Source organism: Oryctolagus cuniculus, chromosome 10 (genome assembly GCF_964237555.1).
Source record: "Oryctolagus cuniculus chromosome 10, mOryCun1.1, whole genome shotgun sequence".
Classification (NCBI taxonomy): domain Eukaryota; kingdom Metazoa; phylum Chordata; class Mammalia; order Lagomorpha; family Leporidae; genus Oryctolagus; species Oryctolagus cuniculus.
The window spans coordinates 100,415,904-100,430,020 of NC_091441.1; the positions used below are offsets into that span (position 1 = coordinate 100,415,904).

Here is a 14,117-nt window from a genome sequence, read left to right on the forward strand (position 1 = left end):
CTGTCCTCTAGCAGGTTGGAACCCACTGCCCGGGAATGTTCGGGCTGCGGCGGGGAAAAGGAGCGGAGAGCCGGGCCAGGGAAGCCGAGGCCAGGGCTCTGGGGGAGGCGGGGTCGGTCCTGGCTGGCGTGGGGTAACCGTGCAGACTTTGCGAGGTTCGGAGCAGAGGCAGACTCCCGAGCCGCGCCCCGCTCCGTGGAGCCGCCAGGGGGCGCCGGCGCCCCGCTGCGTGGGCTGACACCCACGGGGCGGAGCAGCGGCGGGCGGGAGCGCGCACGCGCGGTGTGTCACGGGGCGGTACGAGCGCGGCGCGGCGCTCCTGGCCTGGCGTCCTGGCTCCGCAGCTCCTGCCGCTTTTGCGGCACCGGGGCGGCCCGGCCTGGCCTCATGTACCGAGCGCTGTATGCGTTCCGCTCGGCGGAGCCCAACGCGCTGGCGTTCGCTGCGGGCGAGACCTTTCTGGTGCTGGAGCGCAGCAGCACGCACTGGTGGCTGGCGGCGCGGGCGCGCAGTGGCGAGACAGGCTACGTGCCACCCGCCTACCTGCATCGCCTGCAGGTGAGTGTGCCCCTCCTCGGCGCGGCCTCCACGGCCCCTGTGACTGGACCCCGCAGGACGGACCCCGACGCTCGGGGACCAGCGGCCGGGACCTTTAGCAGACAGGAAGTTTGCGATCCTGACCCTTGAGATTCCTAGACCAATGGCGACTGAGAATCTCAAGAGCCAGCATCCCCTGCCGAAAACCGGGCTGTTGACAGCCAACCCCAGACACACCTAAAGACTCACTGTGGGACCTGAGACTCCTTAGGACCCGGAACGCCCGGCAGAGGAACCTCCGTCATAGAATAACAGAGCCTGAGACTCCCACCCTATCGAACGCTGGCCAATTAAGCCACTCCCTGAGACCCCAGACCCTTGATGCCTTCTGCCCGTCGAACCTCGGCCCGGAGCTGTGCCTCCGCTGAGACCTGGGTCACCTTCCACACCACCTGTTTCTCCAGCCATCTTCCAGGCCCTCAACCCCCCACTTGGACCCCACCCCTCACGGGATCCCCAAGCCCTGTGCTGTAATCAGCTTTTCCCAAGAGCCCCACAGATTCCCCTTTGAATCCAGGCCCCCAGCCCGCGCCGACATCCCTGGCGCTGCTCCTCAAGCCTCCGGTCCCAACTTCTGGGACTTCCTTCCTCCCAAAGCAGCGAAGCTCTGTCGCTCGTGCCCAGCCCGGAGTGGAGGCTTCTCCTGTCAGGAGGAAGTGAGTCCTCCTCGTGGTCTGACCGTGGCCCCATTTCCTTCCCATGGATGCTGCAGTCCCAGATCCTGCTCCCGGGGCTGGGGTGCGGAATCTCCAGCCAGTCTGTCCAGACCCCGGGGAGAAGGTGGGCCCGGAGCCGCCCTGTCCGTGCCAGACAGTCCCTAGCCTTAGGAAACATCCTGTCCCGGCCTGGTTGAGGACAGAAATAACAAGATAAATTTGGAAGTGTCATCTGGTCTTACTGGAGGGGCTGGGCCCAGGGCCCTTGGGGCTCCTTCCCAGACCCTCAGCGTAATCCCATTTGGACTGCTCTTGGGGTGAGAGCGGAGGCCCTGGGCACCCGGCTGCTGGGTCTGGAGCGAGTGCGTCAGACCGAAGCCTCTGTGGGGTTGGGGTCTCATCAAAGGCTCCTCTTCCCGTCCTGGGCATAGGTCGGGGCCTGCATCGTGTCTTTCGGCGAGCCTCCCTGTCTCTGTGGCCCGCTGTCGGTCTCCTGTGGCTCTCCACCTGCGTGTCTGTCTGTCTCTGACTCTCGCGGGCCGTCCGTGGCTCTCAGGCGCTCTGAGTGTCTCTGCGTGTCTCTGTTCCGCTCTGGTGTCACTCCCTCTCGCTGCACACTGGCATGCCCCGTTCCCCCCGGAGGGGCCATGGCCACCTCGGTGCTCCAGCTCCTGTGCAGCCTGATGGACCATGAGGGCCCGGGGCGGGTGGGGTGGGGGGCATCAGGTCCCACAGCTGCTGCCCCACACGCTACCCTGTGCCGGCAGGCGGGGTTGCCCGAGATGGCAACAGAACCTGGAGCAGGGGCCAGGCCCCTTTCTCATGTGCATCCATCCCACAACACAGAACCACTTCCCAGGGAAGTCTGGAAGGTTCCTGGGGGAGGGCCAGCAGCGGGGATGGGGAGGGAGGTCCCTTTGGCCCGTTCTCGGCTCCCAGGGCCTGCAGAGGGCTCCCTGAGGACAGGGCTCTTCTGGGGTGTGACCTTGGCTTTGTGAAGGATCAGCAAGCCCCAGAGTGATTTCTCGAGGGTTCCAGACACTGGAATCGTCCTGCTTGGCTTTTCCGCACGAGCTCCGAGCCCAGCCCCGGGATAGACGAGGTGTACCCTCCTGGCCTCAAGCTGGGGGTCCCTGGGCTGTGTCGTGGCTCTGAAGCCCTGCCTTTCACAGACATCTCAGCCAAGGTCCTCCCTGTGGGATAAAATTGTGGGTGGCCACACGAGGGCCACCCTGCGTCCTGGCTCCCCGGCAGGACGGTTTGTGAACCCCACTCTGCGTCCTAGTTCTGCCTTCTGTGCTCATGCCCAGCATCCCAGGCTTCAGCCATGGGTTCCCCCAGCCCTGACGGCCTCCCCTGCCCCCCAGGGCCTAGACCAAGATGTCCTGCAAGCCATCGACCGGGCCATCGAGGCCGTGCACAACACAGCCATGCGGGACGGGGGCAAGTACAGCCTGGAACAGCGTGGCGTCCTCCAGTGAGTGCGGCGGGTGGAGGTGGCACCTCCCAGAGAGCGTGCTGGGCGGGGACCCTCAGCGGCCACCAGAGATGTGCAGGGGACGAGACTGGCAGGGCACGCGCACGGGGTGCGGCGGGGGAGATGGTGTTCGTGGGAGGAGCAAGTGTGAGGACTCCGCACCCCCTGAGAGTCTCCCTGGCCCTCTGTCAGGAAACTGATCCACCACCGGAAAGAGACCCTGTCTCGCAGAGGCCCCTCGGCTTCCAGCGCTGCAGCGATGACCCCGTCCACCAGTGACCACCATCTGGATGCTGCAGCCGCCCGGCAGCCCAATGGGATGTGTCGAGCCGGGTTCGAGCGGCAGCACAGCCTGCCCAGTTCTGAGCATCTCGGGGCAGATGGCGGCCTCTACCAGGTGAGGGCATCCTGGAGAAGGGAGGGGTCGGAGCTTAAGGCTCAGGGGATGCACTGGGCTCTGCACCGCAGCCCAGCCCTGCAGCCCTCCCCCTGCCCGGAGCCCAGGGCCCCAGCCAGGCTGTCGCCTGGACGGCTGCCCGTCCTCCCAGACCCTATTTCTGTCTTCCCAGATCCCGCCACAGCCGCGCCGGGCAGCACCCACCACGCCGCCCCCACCCGTGAAGCGCCGGGACCGAGAGGCCCTGGTGGTCTCAGGGAGCGGTGAGAAGGCAGGGGTGGGGGTTCTGGGCTGGGGGCACCCAGGGCTTGGAATGGTTTTTCTGTCCACATCAGGGAGATGAGGCTCTAGGCTTGGATAAAGACAGGGCTGCCACGTTGGGGTATTGGGGCCTCTGGGCGTGGTGGGGAAACAGGAGCCAGCAGAGGAACAGGGCTGGGGACACGGGCTCTGGGCTAGGAGGGCGGGGAGCCCTGGGGGCTGGCCCAGCACAGCATCTACTCTCTGCCCACAGGCGGCCGCAGCGCCACACCCTGCGGGGGCAGTTCTGTGTCCAGCGGCTCCTCAGTCAGCAGCACCTCCCTGGACACACTCTATACCGGCTCCAGCCCGTCTGAGCTGGGACCCAGCTGCTCCCCCACACCCCCACCCGTGCCCCGCCGAGGGACCCATACCTCCATCTCCCAGCCCCAGCCTCAGCCCCAGCCCCAGCCCCAGCCCCAGCCCCTGCCCCCTCCCTCCAAGGTGCCATCTCCTGAGCCCACTGCCGAGGAGGTGGCAGTGGGTACAGCCTCAGCCCCTGAGCCCCTGGAGGCCCTGGGTGCGCTGAGCCTGGGCAGCACAGAGGAGAAGGCAGCGGCCGAGACCGCTGTGCCCAGGACCATTGGGGCAGAGCTGATGGAGCTTGTGCGGAGAAACACCGGCCTGAGCCACGAGTTATGCCGCGTGGCCATCGGCGTCGTGGTGGGTCACATCCAGGCCTCGGTGCCGGCCAGCTCACCTGTCATGGAGCAGGTCCTCCTCTCGCTGGTGGAGGGCAAGGTGAGGGTGGGCAGCATGGCCAGGAGCCTCCCCACCCTCAGTCCACCCTGCCACCCCCACACCCCCCCGTCCGCTCTCCTGCTCGCCCAGCCTGTGTGAGACAGGGACTTGTCAAGCGCCAGCCCTGGGCTTTCATTGTGCTGGGCACTGGGGACGTTTGAGCTTGTCCACGAAGAAAGGAAGGCAGGGAGGAAGTGCACTCAGGCGTGTGTGCAGCCCGGACAAGGGCTGTGCAGCAGGACTGAGAACGGCTCGCAGGAAGCGGAAGAAGAAAGCCCGCGGGGTGGGCCTTGGGGAGAGGGAGCTGGTGGTGGGGAGGAGGTGAGACACGGACCGGGGAAGATGAGACCATGTCTGAGCGGCCGGGAGGGAAAGAGGGCGAGGCGGGCCATGGCAGCCATGGGGCGGAGAGAATGGGTGCTTGGAGAGCTGTGACGGGGGCCTGGCACTGACGGACCTGGACGAGAGGGAGCAGGTGTGTAGGCATTGTAGGCTGGGACAGGTCCGTTCCCAGATCTGGCTGTTGGTCAGCAGCAGGACTGGGGGCAGTGACCCACATTCCATGAAGGGGGCCAGATGTGCCCAAGGTCCCTCCTTAGGGCTCTTCCTACCCTCTGGAGTGGGGGCAGTGGAGCAGCGGGCTTGCCTGTGCTGGGCATGGCAGCCAGTGCCTGGTTAGCAGGGCTGTGTGGCGGGTGGGTCGACGACAGCTGGATACCGTGGGGAATGGACGAGTGGGGGCTCCACGTCACACTCAGAGTGACAGCGCCCCTGACCTCCTGGGCGGTGTTTGTCCAGGTCTGGGAGGACAGACAAGTTGCTGGATCCTTCTACCCCCTCACTGTCTCACGCCCTGTCCTGCCCTGGGAGGCCACCATGGGCCCTGAGCGGGCCATGAGGGGCTTGAGCTCAAGGGGGCCCGGGCTTTGGGGGCTCCCTGGAGATGGTGGCAGGCAGAGCATGTAGTGAGGCACACCCCCTCTCCCCCCAGGACCTGAGCACGGCGCTGCCCTCGGGGCAGGTCTGCCACGACCAGCAGAGACTGGAGGTGATCTTCACGGACCTGGCCCGGCGGAAGGACGACGCCCAGCAGCGGAGCTGGGCCCTGTATGAGGACGAGGGCGTCATCCGCTGCTACCTGGAGGAGCTGCTGCACATTCTGGTATGGGGTGGGGGCCCCGCACGTCCCCCAGGGTGGGGCAGTGACCCCCACACTGCCCCGGCCCTCTTGAATGCTCGGGAGTCTCCCCCTGCACACAGGTGCTCAGCTCACGCTGGGTGACCCACCTCCTCTCCCCTGCAGACTGACGCAGACCCTGAAGTTTGCAAGAAGATGTGCAAGAGAAATGAATTCGAGTCTGTCCTGGCCTTGGTGGCCTATTACCAAATGGTGTGTGCAGGACAGAGGGGAGGGGGCGCAGAGGGTCCCGGGTAAGGGTGGGGCTTCTGGGCACTGAGTGCGCGGGGTCCCCTGCCAGGAACACCGGGCCTCGCTGCGCCTGCTGCTGCTCAAGTGCTTCGGAGCCATGTGCAGCCTGGACGCGGCCATCATCTCCACCCTCGTGTCCTCTGTGCTGCCTGTGGAGCTGGCAAGGGACATGCAGACGGACACACAGGGTGAGGCCGCTGGGCAGGCGGGTGGGCCGGGCTTCCCGCCGTTGTCGGGAGCTCTGACTGCCTTCCTTGCCTGCTAGACCACCAGAAACTCTGTTACTCTGCGCTCGTCCTGGCCATGGTCTTCTCCATGGGGGAAGCGGTGCCCTACGCACACTACGGTAAGACCGCAGGGTGGCTGGCCGGCCGAACGCAGGGCCTGGGCACCTGCTGACCTTCGCCTGGCAGGGCTAGGGTGTCTCCAAGGCTCCCAGAAAGCCAAGGAGGCTGAGTCCCGTTGGTAGGCGGCAGGGACGCAGCTGCTCACTTCCCTGTGCCCCTCCCAGAACACCTGGGCACCCCCTTCGCCCAGTTCCTGCTGAGCATTGTTGAGGATGGACTGCCCTCGGACACGACGGAGCAGCTGCCAGACCTGTGCGTGAACCTCCTGCTGGCGCTCAACCTGCACCTGCCAGGTGGGGCGGGGGCCTGGCCGGGAGGTGGCCGGCTCCCCGGGGGGCCGTCTGGCCTCAGCGTCTGTCTTGTCTACACTGTGCCCTTCCTCAGCCCCCGAGCAGAACATCATCATGGCTGCCCTGAGGAAGCACACCAATGTCAAGATCTTCTCCGAGAAACTGCTGCTGCTGCTGAACCGAGGGGGTGAGGGCGCCGAGCCAGTGTGCCGTGATGTCGCGGTCCCCTGCAGCCCCGCGGGGCGACTCTGGCACACCCCAGAGGCCATCCTGACCCCTGTGACTCCTGCCTCCTAGATGACCCCGTGCGCATCTTTGCGCACGAGCCCCAGCCGCCGCACTCCATCCTCAAGTTCCTGCAGGACGTGTTCAGCAGCCCCTCCACGGCCGCCATCTTCTACCACACAGACATGATGGCACTCATCGACATCACCGTGCGACACATCGCCGACCTGTCGCCCGGGGACAAGGTGCCTGGCCGGGGCCGCGGTGGGGGTTGTGTGAACACTGGGACGTGACGCTGGGTGGAGGCGAGGGGCCAGGGCCCCTGCCGGAGCCGGGCGAGTGTGGGAGACCACTTGGGAACCAGGACAGGTGTGGCAAGACACAGCGGGGGGCCACACTGAGGCCATCTGGAGAAAGTTGGAGGGGCAGGAAGTAAGGATGGGGGGGCATGGGGGGGCATGGGCATGGCTGCGGCAGGAAGTTCTGAGCTCTTCTGTGGCAGGGAAGGGACCCGACCCGCAGAGTGGAAGGCAGGAGGCCGCGAGGAAGCACCAGGGTGCCGCGGCAGTGGCGAGACGCGGCCCGGTCTGCGGTGTTGCAGGGGATCGGGCAGGGCTTGCGGCTGGATGAAGCCCCGATTGTCGGGCAGCAGCAAGGCAGGAGCAGGGACTTCCTGGGCAAGACCGTTGTGTTGCTGGTGTGTCGGGGTTGAGGAGCTACCTGCCGGCTACCCAGGTGCCCGGGGCACCAGGGGGACCATGGGAAGCGAGTTGGGAGCAGAGCGAGGTTTTAGAATCGTCTGTTCCGAGATGGGATGAGAAGCCCGTGGCGGTGCGGTCACCTGGGAGGTGAGATAGATGGCCAGGTCAGCCTGGGCGCAGCAGGGAGAGGCCCAGGGGAAACCGAGAGAGCAGGAGCCCCAGAGCCACGTGTCCGGTGGAGGAAAGGAAGCAGCCAACCCCTCTCAGCACCGTTAGGAGCCTGAGTACAAGGGCTGAGGACTGGCCCCTGGCAGTCGCCCAGAGGTCAGTGGCGATGGGCTGGTGCGCCGTGGCATGGAGGGCAGAGCGTGGGCAGGAAGTTGGGAGTGGGAATGAGGGGCCGTGGGAAGCAGTACGTGGAGACAGTGCTTGTGAATTTCTGTGAAGGGAAGCAGAAAATGGGGGGGGGGGGTCGTTAGGGGAAATGAGAGCTGGGGTCAGGAAGCCTTTGAAAGGTGGGAGGTGCTGGTGCATGTCCTGAGCCAGGAGTGGCCCAGCAAGCGCTGGCCAAGGGCCGGCCTCTGGGGAGGAGGCCGCCTGGACAGGAGCCAGGGCAGCTTGTTCTGAGGAGGGGCTGCCGAGAGGAGAGAGCTTCCGTCTTCTCCACGAAGCTCAAGGCCAGCTGTCTGCAGTTTAGGGTTGGGAGATAGAAGGGGGTACCGGTGCCGCCGGGAGCACGGACGCGGCAGAGAACAGCGCTGGGCGCCCCGGCAATGTTGCCTGTCGGTTTGAGGTTGGCGGAATTGAATGAAGTTCTGGCTTGCACCTGGCTCCGTGCTGGTCTACAGCTTAGACACTGGCGTGGGAGGCGCGGGCGCCGCCTGGTTCTCCCTCCCAGGGTTGGGAGTTAGCAGGGTGAAGCCTGGCCATCGATCCCTCTGTGAGAGACAGCGAGGGAGCAGACAGGGCTGGGGTGGGGGTGGGGAGGGGGTCTCGAGGAAGAGATGGGGGTCACATCACAGGGGTTAAGCCCGAGGTGTGGGGAGTATGGTTTCAGAGCCTGTGGCGAATGTAAGATGGCCAGGTCTTAGGCCGGGCTTGCACGTGGGATGCGTGGGGAGCTGGACTCCTCCCGGGTTTCCGACCCGTACTGTTGCAGCAACTGTGTGCTTTTTATTAGGACAAAGAGCAGGAGAAAACCTTCGCTTGGGAGGGTGATGGATCACGAGTTGATGGTGGGTTTATGGGTTTGAGGTCTCTGGGAGACGTGCAGGCAGTAGCAGGTGAACAGTGGGATGTTCTCGTCTGGAGTTCACAGGAGAGGCTGAGGCGAGGGGTGCCAGGGTGGGTCCCTGTTTGAAGCTGCAGGTGTGAATGAGATGTCCGGGTGGACGCAAAGGGCCTCTGACAGACGGACACAGCACCTTGAGGGCCCAGTTCTGAAGGCTGAGCAGGACCTCACTGGGCGGGCAGGTTCTGGGCCTGTCCGCCGCTGGGAGGACACACAGGCTGCCTGAGCCACCGGTGAAGGCGGGTTCTGGGCGCTGGGGACGCAGCCCGGATGTTCAGGTAGTGGGAGCTGGCCCATGGGGCAGGAGTGGCCTGTCCCCGTCTGGTGGCTGGCACAGTGCCTCCCTGGGGTGTCTGAGCTGGCTGCTCTCTCCACAGCTGCGCATGGAGTACCTCTCCCTGATGCACGCCGTGGTCCGCTCCACACCCTACCTGCAGCACCGCCACCGGCTGTCCGACCTGCAGGCCACTCTGCGGCGCATCCTGACGGAGGAAGAGGCTTCGCCCCAGTGCCAGATGGACCGGATGATTGTCCGAGAGATGTGCAAGGAATTCCCAGTGCTGGGAGAGACCGCCAGCTAGCACCTTCCCTCTCTCCTTCCCTGCAGCCCCAGTCAGGGTACAGGGGACTCAGGGGCTTGGCCCTAAGAATGTTTTGCACTGACAGTGAGGGGAAGAGGGGATAGAAGGGACCTGAGCCCTGAGCAGGTAGCCCCCACCTGAAGTAGTGCTCATGCAAGGGGCCAAGTGCAGGATTGGGGACCATGGTCTGGGAGCTACACTGGGGCAGGGGAAATGTACAAGCTGAAGCCCTCTCTCCCCTGGTAGGCCGCTTCTTCAGCATGCCCCCACCCCTACCCATATGCGCGCTCAGTCCTGCCGCTGCTCCAGGCTGGGCCAGGGCCCCGCTCTGCCTGGTCTGTGTCCTGGGCCTCAGCAAGCCATGTCCTTGGGGTGAGGGGAGGCACCTCCCACCAGCTCTGTTCTTTGCCTTAGCTTTGCAGTGAGTGCTGCTCATGTGCCCCTACCCCTAAGGGGGTCGCTGCCCCTCGCTCCCACCCCCAGAGGCCTTGGCCAAGCTGCTGCTTTGAAAGCGGGATCTTGGAGACAGGCCATCCATCCTGGAGCCTCACGGCACGGGATGATGGTGCTGAGAATGCCAACGACAGAATCTATTTTCTCTCTGAAAATGCAGACTGGAAGCCATGTGTATTTTCTGATGTGCTGCAGCTCACCTTAGGAAATAAATCACAGGCACCTGGAAGTGGGCTTCCCTGTCTGATGCTGTTGGGCGGCAGAGGAGGGTGGTAGGGGTCCCCGGACCCTGGCAGCCCAGCCTGTGCCGTCAGGCCCGAGAAGCAGTGGCCCTGGAGCCCTGTTCCAGTGTCTCCCCCTAAGCTTCTACTCCTCCTGGGCTCCAGCGCGGCGCCTCCCTCTGTCCACCTGCAGGCTCACTTACATCTTTGTCTGCTTTGAATGCCACCCCCTCTCCCTTGTTGGTCCCCTGTCACCCACAGCTGTTCTTAACTGCAGCAGGCCCTCCTCGCAGCCCTGGACGCCTGGGCCCCTGGTCCACCCTGATTTCCCGTATTTGTCATTGAGTCTGACACAGTCCTCTCATTTTACAACCCCAGAAGAGATTTGATGATGGTAGGGTGAAAAGAATATCTTAACCACCGTCGGGCTACGTTTGCACAGCTGTTTAGAGGAACTAGGGGCCAGACTGTGACAGAAAGTGCATTGTCGTGTCTCCGTGGGCTCCCAGGTTAGCCCAGAGGCTCTCCCTGCGTAGGGAGGAGAGTCGGGCACCCCACGCAGGCCCCAGTTGGAAGAAGTTTCCAGCAACTCCCTTCATTTTTCACCCAAAACTCTGCACTCACCATATGATCCCACTCATCCAGAATCGTTGACACTGTGATTTGTGGTCACCGTTTTTTATTTTTAAAGATTTATTTATTTGAAGGCAAAGTTGGGGGGGGGTCTTCCATCCACTGGCTCACTCCCCAGATTGCCAGGGCTGGGCCAAGTTGAAACCAGGAGCTTCTTCCAGGTCTCCCACGTGGGTGCATGGGACCAGGGACTTGGGCCATCTTCTGCTTTCCCAGGCCATAGCAGAGAGCTGGATTGGAAGAGGAGCAGCTGGCACTTGAACCAGCGCCCATATGGGATGTCGGCACAGCAGGCAGAGGCTTTACGCACTATGCCACAGCACCAGCCCCATGATTTTTCCTTTTCCACTGGGGAGCTGTGAAGGCAGGGAGCAGTTATTCCCCCAGCAAGCAGCAGCACAGGGTGGAGGGTGGGACCCCCACAAACAGGTCCTCAGGAACCCCATGGGCATGAAGTGCGGGAGGCTGAAGGGGAGATGTCCCTCATTGGCCACTGGCAGAAGGCAGAGCCTTCACCCACTTCAGCACTGGACGAGGGAGCCTTGCTCCGTGTGCAAGGGACACAGAAGCCACAGCTGACAGCGTTACACAGAGGCTGGGTCCCGGCAGCAAACACCCTGCTCATGGCCTCACAACACAGAATTGGAGCCGTAATGATGATGACTGGCCAGACAACCTCCCGGAGGGAAGTGCTGAGGACACCTCTGGCTGCTTGGCCAGAGGTAGATGTGGGTCGGGGCTGGGCAGGAGAAAGGGCAATGAGAATTAACCCCTCAGAGAAAAGGGAGTGGAGGTGACTAAGAAGAAAAACTCAAGTTTGGGGTCAGAAATGGCACCTAGAAGTGGATGGCTGCAGGTGCTAGCACCGTGTCTGGGCACGCACTGGACCACTGTGTGTGCGCATAAGGCAACCCCAGGATGAGGGGCTGAGTGCAGATGATCCACCTGCTTTCCCTTTACAGAAGTAAACACTAAGTGAGGACGGTCTTTCGTTTCTATGGAAGAGTAACAGTGTGAAAAGTACAGTTTCAAAGAGCAGGAAAAAGAATGAGAACAGTGAAAATGCTAATGTAACCACTACCTAGGTGAGGAGATACATGTCATCAACCCCAGAGCCTATTTAGTCACTCTCGATTGCTGACTGCCTTCTATAATAAAAATATATTTTGTTTTCATTATATTTAAAAGGCAGAGAGAAATAGAGACCTTCCATATGCTTGTTCACTCCCCGAATGCTCCCAACAGCTGAGCCTGAGCCAATTTGAAGCCAAGACCTTCATCTGGGTCTCCAACATGGATGGCAGGGACTCAGGTATTGGAGCCATCACCTGCTGCCTCCCAGGGTGAGCATTACTAACAGAAAGCTGGATCAGAAATGGAGCCAGGTCGGGGAGGGGGGGAGGACAGACTAGGCTGGTGTCCTATATGAGTGCCAGTTCGAGTCTCAGCTGCTCCACTTCCAATCCAGCTCCCTGCTAATGCATCTGGGAAGGCAGCAGAGTATGGCCCAAGTGCTTGCCGCCCACATAGGAGACCTGGATGGAGTTTGGGGAATGAACCAGCAGATGGAAGATTCTAATTCTTTCAAATAGATGAATAAATCTTAAAAGGGGGGGGGGGGAGGCTGGACGCCAGTGACTCTGATACAGCCTCTGCCAGATGCCCACCCAAGGCTCCTCCCCAGAAAATCATAAGTTTTGCCTGTTTTTGACTTCATCCAAGTGGAGTCATACAATATAACCTCTGTGTCTGACTTCCTTCATTTACCATTAAGTTTCTGTGATGCATCTGTCACAGTGTGTGGTTGCAGCCTGTCCATTCCCAGTGCGTATGGGACACACCCTCATTCCTCCAGCCACTGTTGAGAGCCTTCCAGTTGTTTCCAGTGTTTGCTACCGACAGTGCTACCGGGAGCATTGCTGTACCTGTCTTGCTGCTGGTGGTTTGCATAATCTGGGGGTTACTTTCCCTAACCTGGAGTTGCAGAGTCCCAGGCAGATACTGCCAAATAGTCTCCCAAAGTGCCTGTACCAATGCACAGTCCTCTGGTAGTGTCTGAGAGTTCAGCTCCTAGCTTTTCCAAAACTTGAAATGGTCGTTATTATTCTAGATATTCTGGTACAAAAAGGAGGCTCAAGGAGGCACCTATTTTTACTTGGCTTTTCCCCGATGACTAAAGGGGTTGAGCACCTGATCACTTTACTAGCCACTTGAGCATTCTCTTGTGAAGTACCTGTTCCGATGTCTTCCCGATACACCGACTGATTGATCAGTCTTACTGATTGTAGTATGTACTTGGGATAGGAGTCTTTTTTTTTTTTTTTTTTTGTATCTTGCAATTTTTTTTTTTTTCCCTCCAATGCTGATTTGATGAAAGGAAGTTCACTGCACTGTAATTCATCTTTAAGATCTTCTGTGGTCTCTGCCCAAGGCTGCATTGTCTTTCCCTTCATGTCCAGATGTCGAATCTACCAAGACTTAATGATGTGGCGATTAGGAATCTCATTTAATTTTTTCTATATGTATATCCAATGGTCCCAGCACCACTTATTAAAAAGCCCACCCCATGACAGGCATTGTGGTGCTGTGGGTTAAAGCACTACTCAAGATGCCTGCATCCTGCATCAGAGTGTCTGGGGTCCAGTCCCAGCTCTGCTACCAATTCCAGCTTCCTGCTAACGTGCACCCAGAGAAGCGGCAGATGATGGCTCAAGCATTTGGATCCCTGCCACCCACATGGGAGTTCTGCATTGAGTTCTGAGCTCCTGGCTTTGGAAAGGTACCCTGGGCTGGGAGAAAGGAGGAGGCAAACACAGGGTGGGGAGGAAGAGAGGCAGAACAGTGCTGGTGGCAGTATCTGCCATGCCGTCGCTCCACCGGGCCCATAGAAACCCAGGTTTCTGGGTCCTGGGAAGACCCTCCAGCTTGGAGCTCATGAAAGAGGATGAGGACCAACCATGTTTCCATGGGCAAGGCTGGCATTGGAGGCAGAGGCTTGTGTCTTTCCAGGAAGTGCATTAGGGCCTGCCACTGAGGGTGCGACATACAGGTGCATGCAGACAGGGAGGGCGAAGCCTCCACAGGGTCCACAAAGGCAGGTGGAGACCCGCCTGCGGTGGGCTCAGGTCGGCGCCAGCCCTCCTGCTGAGTCTGCAAACTTGACCTGTCCCGGCCATGCTCCTTTGCTTTCCTCCACATTTGCCCACTTAGCCCCCAAGACCTAGGGTGGCTCCCCCTTCTCTCGCAGAAGCTGATCTGGTGGTCGATCAAGGCGCGCTGCCCAGGCATCTTCTGCGGGAAGCCTTCCCGGATCGCTAAGAGCCTCAGGCGCCTCCTGTGGGACCTCAGCATCCCTAACCACCGGTTTACGCCGCCCATCCCTCCGCTCCGTCAGCGTCAGGTGCTGTGACCTTCACTCCTAGACCGGAGAGCAAAGGACTTTCATTCCTGGGTGGAGAGCAAAGGCGCTGTCAGAACCACCACCCCGGCCTTCCTCCTCCAGCCCCTATCCAACCGCCTGCCCCTGCCGCACCTCTACAGAGGCGGAAGCCGGGGCCGGCACGGGGTACCCCCGCGGAGATGTGACCCACGGGAGGTCCTAGGGTCCCGGGGAGGCTCCCCCAACCCAGGCTGCTCTCGGCGGCCACGTGGGGCGCCCGGGAGGCGGGCCCCGCGAGAGCCCCGCCTCCCGGAAGCGGCGAAGTCCAGGACAAGAAAACGCTCCACCTCATTGGTTGGTGATGATGTCATAGGCACCGCTCTGGGCGGGCCAGACCCG

The 14,117-nt window shown here is 61.7% G+C and overlaps 1 protein-coding gene across 1 annotated transcript; it reads left to right on the top strand.

The window, feature by feature from the left end:
* Positions 1–276: 276 nt before the first annotated feature.
* NCKIPSD (NCK interacting protein with SH3 domain) lies at positions 277–9,714 on the top strand. The gene is made up of 13 exons (XM_051852467.2): positions 277–558; positions 2,621–2,730; positions 2,923–3,127; positions 3,300–3,390; positions 3,642–4,168; positions 5,160–5,330; positions 5,472–5,558; positions 5,647–5,785; positions 5,863–5,943; positions 6,109–6,237; positions 6,329–6,421; positions 6,532–6,704; positions 8,829–9,714. The coding sequence occupies exons 1-13, from the start codon at positions 388–390 to the stop codon at positions 9,030–9,032; spliced, it is 2,181 nt and encodes a 726-aa protein (XP_051708427.2). The 5' UTR covers positions 277–387; the 3' UTR covers positions 9,033–9,714.
* The last annotated feature ends 4,403 nt before the right edge of the window (positions 9,715–14,117 follow it).

Coding starts and splice junctions, on each gene's coding strand:
- NCKIPSD (XM_051852467.2), top strand. CDS start 388: ATGTACCGAGCGCTGTATGCGTTCCGCTCGGCGGAGCCCAACGCGCTG. Junction 559..2,620: donor CCTACCTGCATCGCCTGCAG/GTGAGTGTGCCC, acceptor CCTGCCCCCCAG/GGCCTAGACCAAGATGTCCT. Junction 5,944..6,108: donor GGTGCCCTACGCACACTACG/GTAAGACCGCAG, acceptor TGCCCCTCCCAG/AACACCTGGGCACCCCCTTC.